Raw genomic sequence first — 26,971 nt, 5'->3', positions numbered from 1 at the left:
TCCCTCTGCCACTTTCAGAGTAAACTAGTTACTGAATCTCTCTGAGCCTGTTCCCTCATAAAATAGAAGTGATAACAGAACCCACCTCACCTTGTTGTAAGGATTAAATGTATTGGTCAGCTCTCACTAGGTTATGCTGCAGTAACAAGTGACCCCCAAATCTCAGTAGCTTATAGAAGCATGGTTTAGTTCTTGCTCGTATTAAACGTCCCTTGTGAGTTAGCTGTGGCTCTATGCTATGAATTCTACTGGACTCCAGGATGAATGAGCCAGCCCTATCTGGGACACACCGTTCTCATGGCAGAGGGGAAACTGGAATGACGGGACCACGAGCTAGCTCTTCCAGCCACCGCACTTTCTTCTATCTATATTTCAAAATTTTTAAAAATGTACAAAAGAAAAGTAAAGATAGGAAATATGCCCCCTAATGATGTGAAAAGGCCAAAGGTGTAGGGGAGGTGGGGGAGCTCTCTCCTGCTGCGCACACATTGGCAAGAGAACTCATCAAGCTACCAAATGATTTGCTATAACAAGGCAGCATGTGAGCCCGTCGTAGCACAGGTCAACAGTAACTGTGAGATAAATCCTCCCGTGCCCCTTGTGGGTCTGAACTCAATGACAGAGCACAGGTACCGTGACTGTCACAATAAGATAAAGGCACTCATAAATTACAGCTGCTCTTCTCAACAATACTCTGAGATAGAGAGCAGTGTCCCTAATTCCCAGAAACCCTCAGAAAACTGAGGCTCTGAGAACTGAAGCAGTTTGCTCAAGGTCCCACAGCAAGTGAGTGGTGGAGAGGCAGAAGGCAAAACGAATCCATCCTGTCCACTCAGAGTTGAATGTTCCCAGCAGCATTATCATAACAGTTGAAAAGTGGAAACAACCCAAATGTCCATCAACTGATGAAGAGATAAGATGTACTATATCCATATATTGGAATATTATTCAGCCATAAAAAGGAGTGACTACTGATAAATGCTATAACATAGATGACCTTTGAAAATATGCAAAATCCCAAGAAGCCAGTCACAAAACACCACATATTCTATGACTATTTATATGAAATGTCCAGAATAGGCAAATTTATAGAGATAGGAAGCAGACTAGTGGTTGCCAGGGGCTGGGGTGAGGGCGGACTGGAGAGTGAATACTAATGGGTATAGGTTTCTTTTGGGGGTGACAAAATGTTCTGCAACTGACTGTGGTGAGGATCGCATAACTCTGAGAATATACTAAAACCTACTGAATTGTACTAAATAAGTGAATTGTATAGTATATGAATTATCTCAATAAAGCTGTGTGTGTGTGTGTGTGTGTGTGTGTGTGTGTGTGTGTGTGTGTATCATTTCCCAGGCCCTGCTATTAACCCCTATTCTACTCTGACCCCCAGAGGGTCAAGGAGACAGTAGTGTGGGGGTGGGTTAAGACTTTTTCAGGTCAGCGCTGGCCTCTGCCAGAGCCAGCAGAGGGCTCCAGCTGAGCAAGAGGGCAGCTTGTGAGGCTTGTTGCAAAGGCCAGATAAGGTCTGAGCTGCGCAGTTTGGACCCCAGGCATGCCATCTTCAAAGCACACATGTGCACTCGTATCCCCACAAAGGCACATGGACGAAAACATGCAGCGGTTACATGGCGGACAGGGGTGGAATTCCTTACTCCTGGCCCACCAGGGCAAGTCTTCTTTCTGTGCCCCAGACTCCCCACTACCACCTTCCTCAGTCTACACATGGTCAGCTTCCTTCAGAGTCTATCAGACCCAGAAGAACTAGCCAGGATCAGCTGAGACCAGTTGGAACCAGCTGGAACCACCTGGCACCAGCACTCACCAGAGCAAACCCACCTCAGAGGAGCTGTTCTCAGCACCAGGGGCTGCTAGTAAAGCTGGCCTCAAACACACCCTCTGTTGCTCCTGCTCAGCTCATCCAAATCCCATGACTGCTTAAAATCCCCAGTCCCTTTCCATACCACTCTGCAGGAGGGCAGCTAACCGGGTGCCCACAAGGCTTTCCAGGCAAGAACCTCCCCGCAGACCTGCTTAATGCACGCTGGGGTCTCATGCTCCTTGGATAGAAGTTCTACCCTTTATCTTCAAACAATTTAAACAAATACCTCTTTCGATTTGGCCTTACCAGAGTTGCAGAGCAGCTGGGCCCCCTCTTGCTTAAGGAGCCTCGGTTTCTTCCCACTCCCTCACGTGAGGGCAAGGACCACGCCTATGGCTGTCTTGCAGACTCGCAAAGGTGCCTGGCACTCAGCAGGTACTCAAAACACATTCAGGAAACCAAAGGCTGCGCTTCCAAATTCCAGCCCCGTGCTTCTCAAACCTTAATGTGCAGATGAACTACTCAGGGATCTGGTTAAAATGTGGATTCTGATTCAGTAGCTCCCGTTGGGCCTGAGCGTCTGCATCTCTAACAACCTCTAGGTGAGGCTGATACTGCTGGTCTGTGGCCCACACGTCAAGTAGCAAGACTTTAGCCCATTCCACTCTCTCCCTTTTCTGATCTCTTCACCTTTCCGGTTGTGCAAGGATCCTCTTGAGAAGCTGATGAAAGCTATTCTCTCTTTCCTTAGAATAATACCTGTCAGCACATACACACAATGTTGCATAAAATTTTGAGGCTTGCAGCCCATGCATTAAAAACCTTTCTTTTGGACAAACAAACTTTAGTTCTTGTGGAACAGGATGCAGTAGGGGACAGAGGAAAAAAAGCCTCTACAGAGTTAGGACTCCTGGGTCTGCTCCTAGCCCCTCTATGGACTTCCTGTATGACATCAGACAAGTTTCTGCCCCTCTCTGAGCTTCAGTTTCCCCACCATGAGGGAACTGGACTAGATTACGATGATAAACAGCCTTTCTCTTTTTTACCAACTCTGGTAGCTGTTGCCTAAAATATCCCATGCTAAGAATTCTTAGACTGTGTCTGGACTTGGCAGAAAAGGGTGCTGTGATTGATTGGTGATGCCTGCCATGGAAAGGTGGGCCTTAACTGATTGGTGATGTCTGCCAAGGTCGCAGGCCTGGAGGGCAATGGGCTCCCTGCCAGGTGTCCAGCCTACTCCAAGAGCCTTCCAGCTGTGACCTTCCATAGCTCATTAAGAGTCATCCCAGATTGGGGAAAGAGAAGTCTGTGTTTGTCCTCAAGGGGGCAGGAAGGGATAATTCTTTAAGCTGCTGGCTTCTCAAACCTGCCGCCCCGCAGCCCCCTTTGAGACGAGGTAGCAGAATCCCTGCTCCCTGGCAGAGAAGGACAGCATGTCCTTGAGCTCCCATCCTTGGCTATTTTTAACTCCAAGGACAGAGGCTCAGGCAGAAGCTGAAATACAGAAGGGCTGCAGCAGGCCACCCAAGCCTCCTGAGGGAGGGGAAGCCACCATCCTTCCATCGTTCCCAAGTCACTCCACTGTTGACCAACCAAGAGTCAAGGCAAGCTTCCAAGAGACAGGAGAAGGGTCCTCACCTCCCATGTGAATTCTTCCGCGGCTCTGCCCTCCCTTGGTACAACCACAGACCCCGCCAGTCCCTACCCTGCTACACCCCGTATCTGTGCATTCATGCGTCCAGTCCACATATACCTGCTGGGTCTTGTACTAGTGCTGAAGACACAGCACCAAGCAAGATAGATGGGGGTCCTTGTCCACCAAGCCCTTCCAGTCCAGGGTGGAAGACAGACGGCAAACAGGATGGCAGGACGGTTCAGTGGTTACAAGTGCACTAGATGCTGGAGGAGAACCGCATTGCGGTCACCCCCAGGCCTATGAGCTCCTCAAAAGCCGCGATGTTCTTCATCCTTCTGTCCCTAGAACCCAAGACCCAACCTGGCACAGAGGAGGGTTCAGGAATATTTGTTGATTGAAATTACTACATAGGAGACATATTCTGGAGTTTGAGGATCCTACAGGAGCCTATCTCAGACTAAACGAGATCCATGCATTCATTTATTCACTCACTCACTCACCAAACATTTTTTTTGAGCACCTTCTCTATGTGAAGTACTGCTCTAGGCACTGGAACTGGAGCAGAGAACAAAATGAGGGACACACTGCCCTCCTGAAGCTCCAACCTAGGAGAGGCAGCAAACATTAAACCAGACAAACAGGTGAGGACAGAGAGGGCATTAGAGGTGCTGGTGGAGGGACGGGTGATTCAGTTTTAAACAGAGGTCAGGGAGGCCTCACTATGATACGTGGGTAAAGACCTGAAGGAGGCAAAGCAGTGAGCCAGTGGATATTTGGGGGGAATGCTTCCAGCACAGAGAACACAAACCTCCAGACCCTCAGGCGGATTTACGTCTGTCACGTCCTCGAACAACCAGGAGGCCAGAGCAGCTGGAGCAGAACGAGCAAGCAGGAGCCGTATGAGATGAAGTCTGAGACGACGTGGCAGGAGAGGAGCGACAGAGTTTGGCAGAGAGACACACCTGCATCAAGCCTGGCATCCAGTGGATGGAAACAACTGTGATGATGAGGATGACGATGGTACAAGCAGCTACCACCCACGGGGCACTGACCGCGTGCCAGGCCCCATGCTACACATTGAACATGATTCATTTATTTAATCCCCACAACAACCCATGAAATGGGTCCCATGTTATCCCCATTTGACAGACGGGGAAGCTGAAGGTTTACGCAGCCTGGTGGTGGCAGGGCTGGGACAGGAACGCTGGCAGTCTGGGGCCACGGTCCACTGTCTTCCTGACCATACCAGACCTGCTGCACATGCACCGTGTGTACCAGTTTCTTTCCCTCCCAGAGTTCTTAAACCTTTTGGACTCGTTTGAAAATCTTTTGCTGTTTATCTCCGCAAAAAATTCTGTTTTTCTCCGGAAAAAAAATACAGACGCACAATGACACAACTTGTACATCATTTTCAGAGGTTCAAGGTGATGACCTCTGGCCCTGAAAGTACTTTATAAACATTTGTAGCAAAAGCAAGAATTGTCTGGGTCGGCCAAAGAGGGAGGAGAACACGGGATCCTCTAAGATCAGCGAAAACCACTTCTACAATTTGTCGAAAGCCTACTGGGAGTGAGGCACTTGTAGGGTCATTGTATCTCATTTAAACCTCATTTTAACCCTGTGAGGTGATTGTTATGATGCCTTCTTTACAAATGAGTAAACTGAAGCACAGAGAGGTTAAGTGACTTGCCCAAGATCACATAGCTGGTACTTGGCAGAGCTGGAATCTAGAACTAGCTGACCCCAGACCTTAGTCTCTATTCCAGACTGCCTCCTTCTCGATTCTCTAATTGCACCCCTCCTCTTCCCAGAGAGGGCAGGAAACTTACTCAGGTCTCACAGCTCAGTACATTTACAGCTGGGTCCAGAGCTGTGTTGCCCAATACATTAGCCACTAGCCATACGTGACCACTTAAATAAATTAAAATTTGTAAAAATTAAGAATTTGGTTTTCAGTTGCATTAATCACAGTTAAAGTGCTGAATAGCCACCTGTGGCTAGCACCTACCGTTTGGACAGTGCAGTTACAGAATATTCCATTGCAGAAATTTCTATTGGACAGCACTGGTCTAGAACTTGGTCTCCTGACTCTCAATCCAGGATTCTTCCACTGTCAGAGGCTACTAGAAATGAGATTTGCCTGATCAATGAAGAGGACGGAAGGGGAGACAGGAATAGGGCAGCTGAAGTTGTGCAAGAGAGCAAGCAAGCTCAGAAAGACTCCTAAGAGGGAAGCTGCAGCCGACATCTTGTACAGGATAAAAGACACGAGAGCCATTGGCGGGCCCCACCTCGCCAGCCACGAACCCGTCTGTATGTCTGATTATAGGGCCCTCTTCTGGCTACATTTCTCACTTCCTTATTGATGTCTGTGGTTTCTTTACCAGGGACAGGGCCTTCATCCACGGAGAGAGACCAGGCTGAACAGCCAGTTCCCTGGAAGAGAGAACTCAGTGTCTGAAACTCCTGCTCACTTTCCTGGGACAGAAAGGAGGCCGAGAGCAGGGGGCATCCTGCAGCCAGCCAGGGGGAGCCTTGGACCCCACAAATCCGGTGGGGCCTGGACTGGGGGAAGCCGTGCTATGGGCACCAGGCAGTGACTCAGGGTGGAGTGAGGGCTGTGGACAGTGGACAAGGTGTTGGCTGCACCCGCAGCTGCCAGAGCAGATCTGAAGACCCAGACCACACTGAGGCTGCAAACCCAACCCAGAGAGCTGGCTGAGCAGCCGGGCCACACGACGCTCCCCGAGGACCCCTTTATCCCTGTAAGACGCTCAAAGGCATCGTAACTGGATTTCTCTGGTGGAATATTGTGGAGGGAGAGAAGAAAGGACCACATGGCTGTCTTTAAACTGCCTGGCCTGAAGGAAACCATGGGGGCCAAGGCTGGGGGAGCCCCTTAACTCTGTGCATAATGGTCCCTCCCTCCCTCCCTTCCTTCCTTCCTTTACATACAGACTACTGCAAAAGCCTACTGCAGGTAGGAGCGAAGAAGAGTATTAGAAGGAAGACACTCCCATCTTTTATCAGCTGTGCAGGCTTCAGAAACCCCTCAACCCTCTGAGCTTAATCTTCCAATCAGTAAAAGGAGGGTGATTTTATTATCCACTTCAGCAACTTTGTGAGGCTCAAATACTACTAATAATATCGATAATGACGACTGACATTTAGGGAGAACTTTTTCACAATGTATTTCATCACGACCAGCAGGGCTGGGCATACATCAAGCACCTGATAAAAACCTCTTGCATGTTGAATTTACCATGTAAATATTTTACGTAATAGTAGTAGTAATAACAATGATAATAATAAATTATTATGGAGTGAGTGCCTTACTACTGTACTGAGCCCATATCATGCATCTCCCTTATTACTGAGAGGTAAGTAGTATTATTATCACCATTTAAGACATGAGGACACTGAGACGCAGAGGTGAAGTCGTTGGTTTAAGGACACAGCCAATAGGTTAGGACCAAAAAAAGGGGTAGTCGAACTGCAGGTCTGTCTGAATTTAAAATCTATGTAGCTTTTGCCTCTCAAGTAAGCATTTTGTAGACAACAAAGGACTGTACAAATTTGATTTTTGGTGTCATCACTGTGTTAGGATTAATGATGAAGGTGACTGTGGGCAGAAGGGAAGAAGGACTTTCTGCAGTCGAGCTGTCTGTCAATGGAAGGAACCGCCCTGAGACGCTGTGAGCTCCCTTCACTGTCATCCAAGGGAGACTGGATGGGGGACTAAGGCATGGTCCCCACATGGGAGACTGGATCAGCACAAGGAATCCCAGATGCAGTCGAACATCAGTCACCTGGGGAGCCTGGGAAGAAAGAGATTTCCAGGTTCCATCTGAGATTTTTAATTGAGTCGTCTGGGTTGGAGCTCAGGATCCTAGTTCCACACGGAAAAGCATGTGCAGAGCAGGTTGAGAGTCACTGGACTAGTGAAAAGCTGAGCACCCTCCTTACCCAAGATCATTGGATTCTAGAAGCCATGGGAGCCACCAAAGGAACCCAGGACATGCCCTCAAGAAGCACGTGATGGATTAATAATAACGAAACCTTGTTCTGTGCCAAGGTTAAGCCCCTGGCCCCACAGACTCCTTCTCCCAGGCCACCTCCTCCTGGGGGTCCCTGTCTCCTCCTTCCCTTTTTCAGCTTCAGGATCCCTCCTCCAGGAAGCCCTTCCCAACTCCCAGAACTAGGGACACCTCTTCAGGATCCCACAATGACAAGATCTTCATCGTTGGCCTTCTGTGTCTCCCCAAGCTGGGATGGGGCTGGCAGCTCACTCAAGGCCGTGTGCCCAGCACCCAGGGCCTGGCCCAGCACAGGTGCTCACTAAACATCTGCATAGAGGGCCTTGCTCTGCTCCGTGAAGGATGGGCAGAGGAGGCAGCGAGGAAAGCAACCACTGCAGGAAGGAAGTAATCCAGGTCACCAGGTTGGGAGGAAACAGAACCTACAAATTCTCCCTGCCACTGTTCAGAAGCGGCCTGGGCTATTTATAGCTCACAAGCCTTCTGCTTCTTGCATTTAAATGCAGGGCCAGGCATGGAATAAAATCCTGGGTAGGTCTGTCAGTTTTTAAATTTATTTATTTATTTATTTTTTAAAGAACAGGAGCAGAAAGTGGGGATGAAAATGAACTGTGGCTATTAGGGTGAGCTGCCTTGGCAAGTCTGTGGTCTACAGATGACTCATATGCTGCTCTAGACCCGATCCTAGAAATCAGAGTGTCCCTGTGGAGACCAGCCTGTGAAGGTCCTTTTAAGGTGATTTTTAAATAGTGGCTTCAGTTTACAAAACAGTATCACAGCATGACCCTGCCTTGGTTCAAACACACATTCCTGCACATGCGAGTGCACGTCCACGCACACACCAACTAGAGAGAAACAGCCCCAGTGGTTACACATTCAACTTTTGGATTAGAGAACTGGAGGCGTTTTTTCTTTTTGTGTGGCTTCTTTGCGTTTTCTCAAAATTTCCACCAAGGCTACACCTAGTATAGACTGAGAATGTTACACTCAAGGAAACCAGCTCTGCCATTTGCTAGCTGTGTGACCCTGGGGGAGTCTCTTCATTTCCCCATCTGTAAGATGGGCACAGCAACAGGACCTTCCTCGGAGATTCGCTGAGGACTGTACGAGCTAACTCGTGAAAGCTTAGCACAGCCTCTGGAACATGGTATCTGCTTGGGAAACGCCAGCTTGGATAACTGTATAAGTGTCTGTACAGTATTGAAAGTACAGTATTGTTTTAAAAAATTAAAATGATAGACGGTGACTCTCCCACTCCTGGTGCAGAAGGAGCCCAGGGAAGGGACTAGACCACGGGGCGGGAGGGCTCAGAGGCACGGTTCCACAGCCAACCCACTGAAAATGTGCCGAATGACCGTCCCTCCCCCTCTCAACCTCGCCTTTCTGCCTTTGGCAAGGATGGCAGTGGGGGGTGGATAGTAAGGTCCACCCCTCTCAGCAGGAGCCCAAGGGAGCTGAAGATGATGACACAGCTGTGGTCTCCAAGAAGGGCCGGTCCCGGGTACCCCATTAGGGCCTTTCCCAGCCCCCCACCTCCGTTCTGGCCCCACTTCCTTGCCCATTCCCTAATGCACCTATCTTGCCACCAAGAGGCATAAATAAACCAGAGGAAGCTCCTCCCTGACCACACAGGACGCCCAGAGGCCTGGAGCACCTTCCCCCTGTCCAGCCTGGTAAACAGCTTCTCATCCTTCAATGCCGTCCTCAGCACCCCCTGCTCAATGGGGTCACCCAGTTACCTGCTCTGCTCCTCTTTCCTCCTTGGCTGAGGGAGGCCCCTGTCCTATTCAGCACTGTACCTTCAGCACCCAGCACATTGGAGCAGGGATCAGTAAATATGTTGACTGCATAAAGAATGCTTTTATTTTATTTATTTTTTTTAATATATTTTATTTCATTTTTCTAGTTTTTTTCTTTCTTTCCTTTTTTTTTTTTTTGGTGAGGAAGATCGGCCCTGAGCTAACAGCTGCTGCCAATCTTCCTCTACTTGAGATGTGGGACGCCCACCACAGCATGGCTTGATGAGCGGTGTGTAGGTCTGCGCCCAGGATCCAAACCTGCGAACCCAGGGCCGCTGAAGCAGAGCACGCGAACTTAACCTCTATGTCGCCGGGCCAGCCCCTAAAGAATGCTTTTAAAAATGATAATGGGCAGTGCAGAGCAGTGGTCATGCTAACAGACTCAAGTGCCAGGCAGGCCTATGTTTGACCTCACTATTGAATGACCCTTGGCCAAAGATGAGCCTATCCTCTCTGAGCCTCAGTTTCCTCGTCTGCACAATGGGTATGACAACTGTATTCCCCTCATATTCTGATGTTTCAATAGGATAATCCAGGTATAGTGCTCAGAGTACCTGGCATGTACAAAACACAAAATAAACATTAGCTATCATGATGAAGATGATTATTAAAAACGTAGAATGACAATGATTATCTCAGGATCCCAGGCTGTCAGCACTTTCTCTTCTAGTCTTGCCTATGGCTCCTTGCTGGTCAGGTCCATGGGGCCCTGTGAACTATCAGACAGGTTGCTACCTGCACAAAGGTACCCAATCGAGGGTGCTCAGGGGGCTGAAATACAGCCCACTCTCACTTGGCAGGCCATACACCCCACTGGCACTGGAGAAGGGGGAGCCTTTTGCTAGTTCATCCTCTTCCAGGAGGGACCATTTTTAATTCAATCACCTGGAGTGGGGATGGGGGAGGAAGTACCTCCCTCTAATTTGAACAAAAGTGCCAGACAAACCCTGTGTCTGCACCAGGCCCAGGACATGGGACCATGAGGGAAAGGGCCATCTCTGGGCTGTTCTCTCAGTTCAAAGGATGATGCAAACCTCGCCCCCAATATTGCAGGGCCCAGGGCAAGAGTACCATGGAGGTCTACATGTTCATTCTAAATATTTAAAAGTAATAAATCAGGATATTAAATAAAATATGTCCTGTCCTTCCACTTTGACAAATATGCCTTCATAATGACCTTGAAGGCCAGGACAGGTTCAAATTTAGAATCCTCAGAGTTCCGTGGCTGAACACGGAGTGAGGAGGAGCCAGCCCTCAGCTGCAGCCTGCCCCTTCCCTTCATCCCCACCCCCCAAGTAATAGGGGCCCACTCTGCACATCTGGGCTCTGTTCTCACCTCTGTGAACTGCCACTTCGTGGCCACCTACCAGGACACCAGTGATGGATAGAGTCTACCCTCAGAAGCATGGACCAAGGGAAGGGGTCTGGACAGACCCCAGAAGCTGACTCAGGGCCCTTTGGACAGGGAATTCCAGGTCTCACATACTTGGAACATGGCCTGGAAAGAGGGGACCAGGTGGGCATATACCCCTCACCCCACAGATTCCTTACCCTGTGAGGAGGGCTGGAGAGCAGCCTCGTAATGCTGGTGACCGCTGATCAGGGCTCTTCTTCCCCGTCTAAAGGCAGTAACGACGCAGGCCACAGTTCTACCAGCAGCCAGGGCTACCACTCACCAAACAGGTCATGAGAAAACTCATGAGAACCTGTCCTGGATTGATTCTTTTGGGGGATTATGGCCCAATTTTTACCAAACCCTTTCACAAATCAACAGATCTGCCAACCACCTAGGGATGAGGTGGGCATGAGGCTTCTCTCTCGTTACTTTCATAGCAAGGCCCAGATTTAGGGTTTGGGGTTGCGTGCAGACAACCCTGCAAACCCAACGTTCAACTAAAGAGTGGTGTTCCTTTATCTTTTTACTTTAATTTTTTTTTTAAGATGTAGACATTCACCTCTGGAGAGAAATTATGGGTTTCAAGAGTTCTTGACAAAGAGCTTCATTCCAAAAATGTAAAGCCAGCATTTTAAATTTGGTTCTTATTCACTGCTGAAAAGTATTAGAATGAAGATTACAAATTTAATAATGTAACACGGCAGGAATTGGCCCGGCCTCGTTTCCAGGAGAGTAATTTGTTCCTGCCTTCAAACTGGCACTTTCCAGCCTCCCAGCATCACCAGACCAGCCGGGTGACACACTCCTGACTTTTCCACATCTTGCGCTCCAGCCCACGCAGCCAGCCCAGACACCAGATCCTCTCCACCATGGTCTGTCTGAGGATTCAATGCTGGAATGGTCTGACCCATTTGAGGAGAGTCACTATAACCAAAGGGAGCCATCCCTGGTTCTCTTGGCTCCATTCTTCCTGCCTACAGCCAGAGAAGTCTGCTAACCCTAGATCTGAGTCTGTCACGTCCCTGCTAAAAACTCAACAGGGGCTCAGCTGTCCTTAAGCTCAAGTCCAAGAGTCTTGGCTGTAAAGACCTAGTATGATCCAGTCCTGCTACTTGAAACCACATGCTCTTTTCCCTGGGCTTTCAGAACACTGTGCCCCTTTGCCACCACAGGGCCTTTGCACAGCTGCTAATAATAGCAAGAGCTAATATTTACAAAGCACTAAGTGTGTGCCAACCACTGTGCTAAGGGTTTGACAGGCATCCTTTCATCAATTCTCATCTCTACCCTGTAAGGTAGGCAGTATAGCTAAGTGGTTAAGCTCAGCCTTCAGAGTCAGACAGCTGGGTTTGAATCCCGCCTTTGATCCTTACTAGCTGCGTGGTCTTGGGCAACATACTTAACCTCTCTGTGCCTGTTTCCTCACCGATAAAACAGGCATAGTGATAGTACCTACCTCACGGAGCAGTTACGAGGCTCGAATGAGTTAATGAAAGTGAAGCGTCAGAACACGATGGCCACCGTGTGTCAATCATCATCGTACCATTTTACAGAGAGAGAAACAGAAGCAGCGAGTGATTAAATGACGTGGTTAAGGTCACACGAATACCAGTGGGAGTGTGGTCTACAGAATGAAGCCCTCAATTTTTGCCACAACACGTCCATTGTAGAAAATTTAGAAAATACAAAAAAAGCACAAACTAGAAAGTAAAAACTACCCATAATTCTGTCACGCAGAAGCAATTATGGTTAATATTTCCACCCATGTGTATGTGTATGTGAGAAAGACGAAAAGAGAGGAGGGAAGGGGGAGATAGTCACAGACTGAGAGAATCCAGGATTTGTACCCCACTCCCGTAACTGACCCTCGAGTCCAAGCTCTCAGCATTAGGGCACCCTGTCTCAGCCCCCTCCCCTCCTCTCCCCTGCCTTCACTTGGCCAACTCCACTCACCCCTTAGGTCTCAGCTTGGCTGTCCCAACCCTCACCCCACCCCCACCCCAGAGACGTCGGTTCTCCCAGCTACAGCCTTTCCTGGCACCCTCCACTTGTCTTGTATGGCACTCATCACAGTTGTGATCAAATTATTAGTTGTTCCCTTGGGTTCTCAAATGTCTAACTGCCCCCCACACCAGAAGGTAAACTCCATGAGGGCAAATACTGGGCTCACCTTAGGTCACCAGCACCTAGAACAGGGCCTGGCCATCAATGACTACTGGAGAAGAAAGGGAGAAATGGAGGGGGGAGGGAGAATGGGAGGGAGAGAGAGGTTTGGGATTCAGCTCTGCTTTTCCCAAATCAGTGCCCCCTGGGTGGCATGCAGATGAAAATCACATGGCCCCTGACCTGGAGGGCCTCCCGACGTGGCAGTGGAAAAGTGACACGAGCCTGACTGTGAGTCCTGGAGAGAGAGAAGAGCAAAGCTCTTGGCCATGGATGCCAAGGAGCAATGATCAACTCTACCTGAGAGAAGAGAGGTGTGCTTCCCGGAGGAGGCGGCATTGGAGCCCTGAAGGGGGAGGGGGAGGGCATCCCAGAAGAGGGACTTGCTGAAGCAGAGGCACGGAGGTAGAAAACACGAACAAGGCTGCCAAGAATGGAGCAGCCAATTTTTGCCTGGAAGTAACAAATGGCTGGAAAGCCTGGAAATATGAAGTTAAATAATCTGGCCTTACCCAAAATTTATTTTCCTGTTCATTCTGCCACTTTCTCTCCAGTACACTCTCCAAACACAGCCAAGCCCCTGAGCTGGCATGAGCGATGCTGTTGGTCCACTGCCCCATACCTCTCATCTTTACCATTTCAGTGGCCGCTGGCCAGGACCTCCTGTTGCCAGCACCTGTATTTCTTGGCCGGAGAGCTACTAAATGACCACAGTAAACAACTCCCTGGCCCCGCCCCCAAGGCCCTCAACCAGTGACCGATGGGAGTTGGTGTATAAAGACCCCAGCTCCCTCACTCCTGGGTGGGATAACACAGGTGCATGTCCTACTCCAGGGGTCTGTAAACTATGGTCGTGAGCTAAATCCAGCTCATTGCCTATTTTTGTAAATAAAGTTTTATTAGAATACAGTCTTACCCATCCATTTACATATTGTCTGTGGCTGCTTTCACGCTCCAACTGTGTAATCGAGCAGTTGCGACAGAGACCGTATGGCCCGCGAAGACTAAAATATCCACTGTCTGGCCCTTTACAAAGCTTCCCGAGTCCCGTTCTACAGTCTCCCAGAAGCCCCCAGCAAGACTTAACTCGGCTGCTCTCAGTCAGGGGTAACCTGGCTGATAACAGACTGTTTCCTGGCTTCCTTCCCTGACTCACTTTCTCACTCCCCTCCCGTACTTTCATTGATCACCTTCATAAACCATATGAACCATGTGCAATTTGACTGTTTTGACTCCTAAAAACGGCAGTTTTATGTGGTTCAACCTAATACTTGTACTCCAAGCCTCGTTTCGGGGCCTGCTGCTGGAGGAACCCAGACTGGCACAGCAGGGCAAGTGTCCGTGTGCCCATTTTACAGATGGGGCCTAATGTGAGACTGTTCCCTGCACACACATTGCAGAGGTCGGCTCTGGTCTTGGATGCCACAGCCCCACTCCAACCAAAGCCTTGCCAAGTCCTTGCTGTATGCAGTATCAGAACACCTGCCGGGTTACCTGCGCCTTACAGCCAGGGACTTGTTCATCCCAAGAGGAAAGCAAGGCTCAGAGAGGAGAACGACTTGCCCAGGGTCACTCGGCTGGCAAACTGGTAGAAAGGGGGTCTCAAATCCAGGTTTTCTGATGACAAATCCAGGGCTCATTCCATGACAAATCAGCTACCCCTTAACCTTTCACCTCAGGCAGCCTGTCGGGTCCCTGCCCACCACTCCGGAAACAGGGCCAATTTTCCATAAGGATGAGGTGAGATCAAATAGGCAAAAACGTTCTGTCAGACCCAAAGGGCTTTATGTTTGCAAAGTGCGAAGGAGAAAATCAAGGTAGACACCCTTCAAAGAGGTGCTTGGAAAGAGGCCCACCAGGAACCATGAAATATACAGACATATTCAAGAAAAAAATTAAATGCAGTACAGAATGTTGGAAAGACCACAGGTGTTGGAGGCAGACCTGGGTTTCAGGCCCTGTCCTACCCCTCACTGGCCGTGTGACCTCGGCCAAGTCAAGAGTCCATCCGGATACTCGATTCCTCCAGCCCACCTAATGCGATGATCGTGCACACCTCGTGGGACTGTGGAGACGGTGACCGGAAATAAGGGGTGGACACCACTCAGCACAGAGCTGGCCCCACCTGCTCTCCCCACTCTGTGGCCAGAAATTCCCAGACAGCAGGTGGGTAGACCCAGCCCAGCCAGATCCCCTTTACCAAGCAGGACCCCCATCCCACAGCTGCTGTGTCTGTGGGTACCAGCTCACAGCCGCCCCTTCTTTGGAGAACTGCCCTTAGCTGATGGGAGCTGCCTTGCCCCAAAAGTTACGCCCCCCCACCAACCTGGGGGACTGCCCACAGCCAATGACTGAGTGATTCGGAAGAAGGGAAGGCCATGCTACTCTGCAATGCCATCCGCTCTCTAGAGCTCCCCGGGGATCAGGCTGAGGCTGGCCTGCGGCTGAGTGCCCATCTTCAGTTGCTTCTTTTCCTGCCCATCCTGCATCCTTCTCACCCTCTCACAGGTCTTACCTGAGAGCTCCCGCATAGCCCATCGCCTGCGCAAGAATCCACGTCTCGGGCTAAGACCATGGGAGCAGGAGGGAAGAGTTCTCCATCTTCTGTGTTCTTTTCAACCTGAAGACTGCTGGGAGGAGTCTAAGAATACTAGACATGTTCGTTTCTCCCTTGCTAGTGGGACCCACCTGATTCCCATCACGGCCAACCTTCCCAATTTAGTGGGGGTCCCTCAGCCGGGACTCAGCACACCCAACAGAAGCTGGGCAGAAGTGGCAGCTTCCTGGGGCCAGATGGCTCGGGGGTGGGTTGCCTGGGCCTGGGTGGGCTCCAGAGGCACCTGGCCAGTCTTGGTGTTGGGCCCAGGCAGATGAAAGATGTTTCTCAAGACATTTGCTGAGAAACTAATTAATTTGCATTACAGGCCCCAATTAGTGACACATCCTCCCACCCACTCCCAGGGGACTCCGGGCAGCATTTCCCAGGGACACAGAGCGCAGGAAACGCACGATGTGGACTTGAAGCCTCGGGTGCCGAGGGGGTCCAGGGCGGCCACTTGGGGCACCTCGGGGAGAGGAACAGGCCCTGGCTGGGAGTCCAGAAACATGGGTTCTATTCCTGGCTTTGCCGTAGACCCGCTGTGAGGCTTCGGGCAAACCGTGTGATCCTCTCCAGGCCTCAACTGAAGATGAGCAGACGACCTCAGAGAGACTTCCAGCTTGAAGACTCCAACATAGTAATAGCGAACACTCGACCCACTTACTGTGTGTGGGCTCTCCACAAAGCATTTTACAAATATTTACTCATTTAATCCTCCTGACTCCCTCAAGGCAGGGAGGGGCTATTATTAGCCTATTTTACAGTGGAGGAAACTGAGGCTCTGAGAAGTTAAGTAACTTGCTCAGTCACATAGCCAATAAGTGGTAAAGCCAAGATTCAAACCCAGGCCATCTGGCTGTAGAGTTCGTATTGTAACCACCACCATGCTATACCACCCAATATAATCTGACTACTCTCGAACCCTCAGGGTGCCGGGCACAGGACTAGGCACCACCATGAGTGCTTAATAAGAGTTTGATAACTGGAAAATAAAGAAAAAACTGGTAGCCTAAAAAACCATGATGGTGGTCTGGGGAGTGGGACTGGGTGGCTGAGGTGGGAGGGAGACTGATGTCTCCTTGGGGGTCCTCTGGTCTGTTTGACTTTTTCACCACGTAACATGTTATCATCAGTAACAGCAACATAAAGTGTCGCCCGAACTGGAAACAGTTTGTGCCTGGGAGCGGACAGGAAGGAGAGTCCGAAGACAGAGGTGCCCAGGACACTTTTCACTGAATATTTTTTGTGCTTTTAAAATGTTGTACCATCTGCATATATTACCTAATCCAAATAATACTTATTCTTTTAAAAATTATTCAATGACCAATCAGCCAAGAATCCACTAGAGAGAAACTCTGGCAGAAGGGGACACTCTGGGGATGAAAATGACCATAGAGGGGCTATGGCAGCGTGGGGGAGGAATCCAGAGGAGATGGGGGCCCGGACAAGTGCCCTCTGTTTTCTGGGAGCCTCTGGCTGTATCTAAACCAAGCCCACTAGACCCTTACTCAGCACATGGGGATTCTGAGGCCCAAAAGACAAAGGGAAGGGGCTGGAGGAGACGCTGAGATTCAGTAGCTGAATGGAGACCTCTTCTCCTCACTCCTAAGGCAGGCTTTCAGACTCCACCGCGCACACAGTAAACCCCAGCTCTCCAGACCAGAGCCAGGAGCCACAACCCCAGACAGTGTGCTCCCACCATCCCGCCCTTCCTGCACAGAGGAAGTCTACGATGCAGCAAAGGCAGCAGCTTCCATCTCCTAGACGTCTTCTACGTGCGGTATATACATTATCTCTAATTCTCACAAGGTAGGAGTTCTTCACTCCATTTTACAAAGGATGAGGCTGAGGCCCTGAAGTTACACATTAGAGTCAAAAGACAAGGCTGACACGTGGCAGAGACTCAAACCCAGGTTTGGCGGCCTCCAAAGTCCATGCTCCCTTGCTACCTCGAGTCACCCCTCTCAGAGAATATTTCCCATAAGCTTAGGACAAGTCCCACCTGGAAACTATTTGTAAATGCCTTTGTCTCCAGACGGAGCTTTATGGGACTAGATGGGAATCTTATAACATCTTAAGGTTTGTACCCCCTGCCTCCAATCTGAGCTAAATCTCAACCTCCCCTAGAAAATTACCAGCCACCCCTTTCTTAGAGACAGAAACTAAATAAACCGACTCAGTAAACTCCTTTGGTAGCGTTTCCCAGCATTTTGCCCCTTTACATCGATGATTTCTCTGATTTACTTTTTCCCAGCAGAGGCTTATCTTCAAATAAACCTCCTGGTTTTTACACATAGCCCTGCCTTTCTCCAGTGCAGGAAAGGGACCACATTCTGTTCCCTCTGGTAAAAGGTGCTAGACCTGAACCTCTCAGAATCCCCAGAGCTGTCTGAATCCAATGGCCCACAAAATGATATTATGGCTTAATGTGCTACTCGCGTCGACTCATTTATCACTTGTACAGATGACTTCCAAAAGGATTTATGGGGACCTACACATTACACTTGGTGCAAATCAGGGCAGCAGCTGAGGCCCGTTTGATCTGAGACCATGTGATGGAAACAGGAGCGCTTGAAGACTATACCCAGGTACTGAATTTGGTCCCCAATGTCCCAGCATCTAAGACACAGCTAGTCAGGAGACATCCCAAGTGGAGAAAAATCCTTCATTTCTCTTGGGCTTTTTCCCCTAATGCAGTGGGTCTCAAGGTAGGGTCCCTGGACCAGCAGCGTCAGTGTCAGCATCACCTGGGAACTTGTTGGAAATGAGATTTTCAGGTCCCACTCCCACTGAATGAGAAACTCTGGGTGGGGCCCAGCAATCTGTGTTTTAACAAGTCCCCTCGATGATTCTGACCCACTAAAACAGACAGTAACCTCCACAGCAACCGCAGGAGTTCCACTAACTGAGCATCTACTATAAGCCAGCATTAAACGCACGACCTCATTAGTCCTCACAACTGAGGAACCCTGATTCCACATACCAGCTCTGGGCTGGCTGCGTCTTCTGCACTATGTCATTTATTCCTCATAATAACCCTTTGAAGAACTTACTATTATGATGCCCCCATCTTACAGATGAGGAAATTGAGCCCCAGAGAGTTGAAGCCACTTGCCCAAGGTCAAGCAGTTTAGAAGTGGCAGAGGCAGGATGAAAATTCAGGTCTGTCAGATTCCAAAGCCATGTTTTTTCTGTCCCACCACGGAAGCTCCCCAGGGTCTTTCACAGCTACGTCGGCCCAAGAAGCTACAAAGCTGGGTCAGGTGAGATTTGAGAAGCAAAGCAGGCAGGCAGGGTGGACAGAAAGAGCCCTGCCCAGACTCCACAGTACTTTCCAGCTAAAATGTGAAAGGAAACCACGTGATGCATTTAAAGGCACAGCCATCTGTGTCTAAGGAACAAAAAAGACAGAGATTCGGGAGGTGTGAGTTCTCTGCCTCTCTCTGACTTTACCCAGCTGGGGGCCTTTTCTCGTCCCACTCTGGACCTCGGTTTCCCCACTTGATCCTCCTTATCATTGTCTACAAGGCTGAGTGATCTGCCCCAGGCTTACTTCTCTGACCTCGTCTCCCCTCACTCACTCTTTCTAACCACACTGGTCTGCTTTCTGTTCCCTAAACACCCCAACTCATGCTGACCTCAGGGCCTTTGCACCAGCTGTTCCCTCTGCCCGGATCACTCTACCCCCTCATATTCCCATTGCTGGCTCTTTGTCATTTAGGCCTCAACTCGAATGTCACCTTCTCAGTGAGCCTTCCCTGACTACCTTACTTAATGTTATCTCCTATCCCATCAACCTGTTTTATTTTCATTCTACTTAATACAATCTGAAATTATTTATTTTTTAATTGCTTACCTGCTTATTGTCTGTCTCCCCTACACCAGAACATAACTCCATGAGAGCAGAAACTATCTGCCTTGTTCCCCGATATATCCCCAGAACCTAGAACGCTGTTTGGCACTGAGCAGCTAGTTAAATTTTAGTTGAATGAATAAATACCAAAGAAAAAAACCTGGACTCAGAGGCCAGAGCCCTGCATCCTTATTTAACACGTGACCTTGGCAAGCCACTCTGCCTCTCTGAGCCTCAGTTTTCCTCCTTGCCTAATGAGGGGAATGAACTAGATGCTTTCCAAGGGTCCTTCGAAGACTGCCCGGTCTTGGAAAGCCAGGCCTGGAACCCGCCCAGTTGGTCCATCCAGCAGAGGCAGCTGGCCAGAAGAGGCCCTGCAGCAGCTGCCCCCTCCCCGCCCCGACCTGTGTCCTTGCCCAGCCACACAGTCATCTCACTCCCCCTTCGCAGAAACTGTTAATGAAGTGCGCACTGCTAAATGCAGTTACAATTACGGGGGCTAAGAATAAGGCGCTGACATCAGCCTCGTCAGTTTCAGTTTCCGAGTGAATCAGAAGGGGAGGGGGGAGGAAGGAGAAAAGAGGAGGGGGGATGGCGCTCTGGAGCTGTCAAGTGGAAATAGCACAGCGTTAAATATAATCCAGCATTGGCCTACATCGGTCTGGAGAGGCAGGTGATGGCTCAGCCCCCAGGGCCAAGGCAGACAAATGGATTCTTCAAGGAGGCCAGGCAGCCCCGTGATGCGAATCAGCTAGGAACTGTTGGCTAGGAAGTCACTCCAGGGGGCTGGGGTGGACTGTAGCGGGATGGCGGACCCTGGAGGGGTGCATCTGAATCTGAACAGGTCCCCAAACCCCGGCCTTTGTCACTCACTGTTTCCACAGCACAAGCATAGTCCCCAGGGCTTACACAGCCCTCTCCCACTTGGAATCTCATTTCATGCCAAAAAGCAGAGTGGCCTCTGGAGTCAAACTCACCTGGGTTTGAATCACCACCGTGCAACCCAAGAAAGTCATTAAACTCCTCCAAGCTGCCTGGCTTTTCCTCATCTGCAAAATGGGTACATCTGCAACAGCTGCTACTCCTCTGGTTCCTACAGGACTCAGTGAGATCATGGGAAGCACTGAGCACAGTCGAGCAAGCCTTCCACCCATTTTATTTTCACAGCCCTGAGAGATACTCAGACAAGGATAACTAACCCTCTTTTCCAGATGAGAAAACTGAGGTTAGAAGACTTGCTTGAGGCCCCAGAGCCAAAGTGGAGTCAAATCCAAGCCCTATGGAGTAAACTGGGTGAGAGAGGGAGAGAATTCCAGAGCGGTCATTCCAGGTGACTGGGGGCGGGAATTGGAACTCTGACAGTAAGACAGTAGGACTGACGTGCAGTCACGGAAGGGTGGGGAGGTGGAGCACAGATTACAGTGGGGGAGATGTTTGCACCCTTTTGAGCACATTCTCCAAAACTGGTACCTTTCCAACAATTCTTAAAAGAAATGCTAAAGCGATCGCTGTTAAGGCCATAATGCAGAGATAGAGGAGGCAAAGGGAAAGAAAGGCCCTGAGACAGGCGAGAAGGTCAGCTGACACAGAGGCTCTCCTCCACACCTCCGCCCGCAGCCTTCAGTGCGAACTGGCTCTGCCTCTGGGACAGAGGTGGGTGGGGAGGGAGGCAGAGCATCATCCTCAAAGGGAGACAAGGTGGATGGACCCCTCCTTCCCGCTTCCCACCAAACAGAACCAGGTGGGCCTCTGGCAGCAGCAAACGCCACGGAAGCGGGAGCCATGAGTCTAGCAGCTCGGGGACTGGGAAGATGGGGTGCCTGGGGGAGAGGGAATTTAAGGGAAGACCTCTAACAGCATCACAGCAGATCCGTAGGCCAGTGATCTATGTAATGGGGGAAGGGGTGAATCCCCACGCACCCGATTTTTCTGAGATACTTCTCTCAGGATGATTGGACTAAGAGAAAGCAGTAAGGGTCCACACTCACCCCACTGCACAACTTGAATTGTGGGAATAATTGGTTCAATTCTTTACCATGCCTCAGTTATCCAGATCTAGAAGACTGCTGCTCAATGCCCAACACATAAAGGAGATTACAGCGCTGGGTGGTAAACTGGGGGAGGGGACAGGAAGTGGTCTGCCCTAGGGATAAGGATGGGAATGGAGGCTTCAAAACCGCAACCTCATGCCCTTAAGTGGCCCTGATCCTGAAGAATACTTTAAGGCCTCCCCCTCACCATTCCTCCTTATCCACTCAACCCAGCTCCCCTGAAGCACTCCGTTCCCACCATCTCAGGGAGAAGGGGTGGGGCAGCAGGACATTTTGTTTCCGAGAAAAAGCTCAGGTCAAATTCAAGGACAAAAGTTAGCACTTGTTCTGGGAAAGAAAACTCTGCCAAACGGAATAAATTGGGGGCAGGGGGAGAGAATTCTAGTTTGGTGATTCCAGGTTCCTAGGGTGGGAGTGGGAATTGGTGCTCTGATTCCCCCTTCCAGGATCTGTCTGGCAGGATACGGATATCTCCACCTAGAAGTAACTCAGACAACCCCCTCCTTTTCTCCTCTGTCCAAAAACAAGGGGAGTGGGCTTTGGCACTAGTTTGTGGGACCCATCCACCATGCCACCCCATCCACCAGATTTGGCCTGAGTGGAAGAGGGCGATGCCATGAAGGGCTTTCCAGCCCAGAGATGTGGCCCGAACTGCTAGGAGAGGGACCGGTAGCTGGCCGGTGTTGCCATGGCAACCTCCTCCCTGCGCTGGATCGAAGCATCCTATGGACAAATCGGAGCTGGCTGCTCCAGCTTCTCCGCCCTTCTCCCGGGTTGGGGAGAAGTGGACGCTGAAACCAGTGGGTCAGACTCAGGGACACCATCCTCAATTCCAGACCCTGATGTAACAATCCCCTTTGGCATTTGCTGGAAACTGGAGACAGCCCTGCTCCCCAGAGGCAAAGTGGCAGGGCTGGGACTGTAGATGTGACGAAAATTAAATGTTAAAGAACAGGGAAACGGGGAGCTGGACAGCTCCACACCCTCTTGTTCTCCATGCAAGTCCCCCAAATCCCCATCTTCAAACCATTTCCAAGAAGGAGGGCCCAACTCTGCCTTAATAGCTATAACAATGCAATAAAATTAGCTTATAAAAATTTTAAAAGCTGCATTTTGAGGATCAGGCTTCCCCCCCTCCCCAAACCCACAGATTCTTTTTTACAGTCATGCCCAGAAATAAGACTTACTTGGTAATAGGATAGATAGATAATAGCTAAGAGGTATTGAGAGCCTACCTGTGCCAGGTACTGTCCTAAGCCCTTTGCTTAGTAGCATAGACAGTGTAATCATCAAAAGCATAGATGCTTGAATCAGATTGTTCAAGTTCAAATCCTAACTCCCTCACTTCCTGGCTGAGTGACCTTGAACAAATACTCTCTCTGTGCCTGTTTTCTCATCTGAAAATGGGGATGTTAAATGTTAATTTTATAGGGTTGCTATGAGGAAAGAATTAAAATAACATATTTAAAGTGCCTAAGGGGATGCCTAGCAAAACGTAATCATTTTTAAAATGTTGACCCTACGCGGTCCAGGCTATTTTCTTCCTCATACAGATGAGAAAGCTGAGGTCACCTGTCTAACTCCTCCACACCCGACCACTCCCCAATTACAAACCCAGTGCCAGCAAGGCTGAGTGATGAAGACACAGACACAAATATACCCCCCAGTGCACGCCTCTCTAAAGCCCCAGCATCTCTGTGAAAAGGGGCAAAAGCAGCCTAAGAAAAAAGTTCAGAGTGCATGAGGGAAGATGCTCCTTGAGAGGAATTCTAGGAATCTGCAACGAGCAGCACCCTGAGCCCCAGGGTGGCTAGAAGGGTGGGAGAAAGGTGCAGCTTCCTTTGCCCACAAAATATCCAAAGCTCTCAAGCCCAAGGCAGGCAAGTGCTCTGGCCCGTTTACGCTAATGAAATAGTCTCCTCCTCACACGGTTTCTCAGGAAACCAGCTGAAGGATGGCACGTAAGCCCTGAAAATGGCTCTGGCTCGATCTGGTTGAGGAAAAAGATGCATTCATGCATTCGAGAGGAGTCGGAAGCAGCAATAAAGGGGAGGCACCCAGAAAAGACAGAGGCCCCTCAGGGACACACTTCCAAGCCATCAGGGACAGCTGGGCATTAAACGGGCCAGGGGAGGGAGCGCAGAAGAGGAAGGAGGAGCAAAGCCAGTTCTGATGGCCCTCCTACCAAAGGCGTCTCTGTCCAGTATCTGAGATTACTCAAACTGCTTTTAGAAATTAGTTCAGCGTGGTGCTGTTCTAAAAGAATAAATCCAAAAGGCTTTTTTTAGGAGAAAATTAATGACTTTCAGAAGAACAAGAAAAATTAAGCCCCAACACAATGTTCCCTCCTTCCGATTTTCACCAGACACTCATTAGTCTTCCGGAAATGAAACTTGATTTTCTCCCTCCCCCTCCCAAACCTGAAGCATCCCTTAAGATGAGCAGACAGGGAGCACAAGACGTCCAAACCAAACTCTTGGCTGTCAGCTGCTCCCTGGGGCCTCCTCACCTGGGAACCATTTTCTACACAGCGAGATCTGGCTTTTTGAAAAGTCCTCTTTCAGAGAGAGGGCTAGTGGTTTACTGGAAAGAGAACCGGAAACCTGATTTTAGTCTCGGCTCTGTGCCTGCCTCACTGGGTGACCTTGAGTTACACATACACACACACCAGGGCTTCAGACTCACATACACACACATTCACACAAACACACACACACACTCATCCATTTAGGGGTAAAAAGGGGTTGGACAAGATGATTTCTAAGTCTCTTTCAAGTGAAAAACTTAAGAATTTGAAGAAACCCGCTGGGAAAAACATCAGGTGAACCTTTAAAAAATCTCTAATATTACAGGAAGTTATCCATTCTGACTTAAGCGAAACCAGAGCAAGTCGCCTACAACCAGGAATAAGAATGGAGGCATCTGACCCATGACAAGGAGCATGACTTTGGAGAAAATCCTCACCGTCCCTGCCACTGATGCTCCTACAAACCCATGCTCCTGCCCAGCCTGGCTCTTGAGACCCAAGTGGCCTGTTGCACTGCAGGAGAGTCCCCGGCCATCAGGTGAGGGTGGGGGAAGCCAGCTCACCTGGGCTGGAGGGGCTCCCTCCCCCAGCCCCCATGCTAGTCTGACTTCCTCTCTCTGATTTTGCTCCACTGGAGGCCACTGTATTAGAGGGCCCCTCCATTCCTCCTCACCTTGCCTTATCCAAATAATAATACGACCTCCTTCAGCCACATCAAAGGGGAAGTTAAGCCTCTGAGCCTCAGTTATTTCTTCTGTAAAATGGTGATTCTATAAAATGGCTCTGCAGTAACCACCTTTATTCCACCCCTATCTCCAGGTCAACAGCAAGACAAGGCTGTCAGGGGTCTGCCTCACATACCCCCATTCATTCACTTAGCCAACAAATTCTTCTGAAGAATGTTCTCTCCTTTTCCCCATCTGCCTGCTGCTCCAATAGGAAGACGTGAGCACCCATCACCCACTGCTCCATCCCATGGCTTATTAGATAACTGGGTGACCAGACAAGGGGCCCTGCAGGCAGGGAGTCTTAAGCGGGGCCCATGAACTCCCTAAAACTGAGGACAAAATTTTGTGGATGGTGGATATGTGTATCTTTTTGGAGAGATAGTCCATATTTCATTAGGTTCTCAAAAGTGTCCGCGAAACCATTTTCTCCATCCCATCACATACACCCCTCTCCCTTTTGTCCCCTCCTTGGATTCAACTACTCTCAGATTTTCAGCTTACAAAACACTTTTAACTCAACCCTTGTGTCTGAAACGCTGCCATCCCATTTTGCAGATGAGGATATCCAGGCTAGGGGCGGCCCAAGGTCACAGCTAACCAGTAGAGAAGCAAGACCGGACCTGATTCTGACTCCCAATCTGTCACTCTTTGGGGAACTCTCCCCCAAGCCCTCCAGCTACCCCACCTGTTGGTGGACTCGCTTCTTCACCGCAGAACCAGATCCAGAGCCCTCACGTTCCCTCTGCCTGGTCCCAGGGCCCCACAGAGCAGGTTTCTCTACATGTCCCCGCCCCTCCGGCTCTGGCTGAGGTTGCGCGCAGGCCTGGGAGCCTGAGGTTTGGGCCGCTGCATGGTGGCCGGGTTCAGCCCACCCAGAGGGGCTACTCCAGGGTCAAGAGCACCAGGGTCTGGGCCACACTCCGGAGGGCGCGCAGCTGTAGAGTTGGCGCCGCCCCACGCCTCCCTCCGGGACCAGCGGGGAGCAAAGGCCGTCACCCAGCCAGTCCCCCCGCGGTCCGCTCCAGTCTGAAAAGAACCGGGAGTCCGGAGCCCCCGCCTCTGGGGGAAGGGGAGGAGAGACGAATGGGGGCGCTCCAAGCCTTGGGCGCAAGGCGGGGGTCTCGGCCAGGGAGCCTCTGGATGCAGCCAAGACAAAGATGGAGAAGTAAGGTCTGCGCGCCACCTCCAATGGCCGGGGGCGCGTCGGAGCCCCAGGGGTGAGGCGGCCAAAGCCCCGGGGTTTGAGGAGTGGGCACACACAGGAGGCTCAGGGAGAGTGGCAGGTCCGATTCAGGGACAAGGCAGGGGGCATGCAGTAGGCACACGTGAGTAGGGAGAGCTGGGTCCAGGCGACCCAAAGCCCCACCTGCGGAAAAGGGGTGAATGCAGACGATCTAGGCGTCCCTGGGAGCGGAGGGAGGCTAGAAGACACCGCATCCTAGAGACCCTGGGGTCCCGTGGGTGGGGAAGGAGACTCTGGGGGGCGCATCCCCGAGCGGGGCTGGGGGTGGGGAGGAGAGAGTGGCCACCTCTAAGGGCGCACGGATCGAGGAAGGGGCCTCCGGATCTGGCTCCCGGGACACCCCCGGGGGTCGGGGGCGGGCCGCGCGCTCACCCGCGTCCTCGTCGTCGAAGGAGTTCATGCACGGGAAGTAGATGGCGAGCGCCTCGAAGGAGGCGGACAGGCTGAGGCGGCTCTGCGAGCGCTCCATGCCGGCGCCGGCGCCAGGAGCCTCGGCCGCGGCGGCCGCGGCGGGCGGCTTGGGCAGCTTGGCCGCCCCATTCTTGACGCGGAGTACGGCGCGCGGCGTGGTGGCGGCGGCCCGGGGCCAGGCCGGGGCTCCGCGGCAGGGCTGGCGGGCGCGGCGGGGCCGGCGGGCGGGCGGGCGGCAGGCGGGCCGGGAGCTGGCGGCGCGCGGAGCCCGGGGCGCGCTGTGCTCCCGGCAGCGGTGGCGGCGGCGGCGGCGGTGTCGGCGCAGCGCGCTCTGGCCCGCGGCGCCCCCCGCCGGCCGCGCGGGGCGGGCTCGGAGCCGCCGCCGCAGCCAATCGGCGCCGCCCGGGGGAGGGGGCGCCGCGCCGGGCCGTGGGAGCCGGGAGGGCGCGGGCCGGGCCCCTCGCCGCCGCCCCAGCCCGGCAGGTGTGCGCGCCCCGGGGGAGGAGCGGGCCGGCTCGTGGCGCCCGGGGCCGGTGGCCGTGTCCCCCACTCTGCCCCAACCCCCACACTCAGCCCTGAGACTCGCCCCGGATGTAGGCGTCCAGTCGCCGAGCGAGACAGGCCTCATGCGCGCTCAGAGGGGACACACTCAGAGCGACCCGCACACTCCCCTCAGCGCTCAGCCTCCCACACAGACCCTCAAAAT

General features: G+C 51.2%; 1 protein-coding gene across 2 annotated transcripts in view; it reads right to left on the bottom strand.

Annotated features, from left to right (window-relative positions):
• The window catches only part of RIMS4 (regulating synaptic membrane exocytosis 4), a 60,943-nt gene extending 34,416 nt beyond the window's left edge, over positions 1–26,527 (bottom strand). For both annotated transcript variants that reach the window (XM_058562635.1, XM_058562636.1), the window contains exon 1: positions 26,227–26,527. In XM_058562635.1, the coding sequence (XP_058418618.1) occupies positions 26,227–26,323 (97 nt within the window). In that variant the 5' untranslated portion in view covers positions 26,324–26,527. The remainder of the gene's footprint in view (positions 1–26,226) is intronic.
• Between the last annotated feature and the right edge of the window lie 444 nt (positions 26,528–26,971).

The sequence above is a fragment of the Diceros bicornis genome, chromosome 19, assembly GCF_020826845.1.
Source record: "Diceros bicornis minor isolate mBicDic1 chromosome 19, mDicBic1.mat.cur, whole genome shotgun sequence".
Taxonomy (NCBI): domain Eukaryota; kingdom Metazoa; phylum Chordata; class Mammalia; order Perissodactyla; family Rhinocerotidae; genus Diceros; species Diceros bicornis.
Note: the sequence above shows the minus strand (reverse complement) of the source record. Positions and strands in the feature narration are given on the sequence as shown.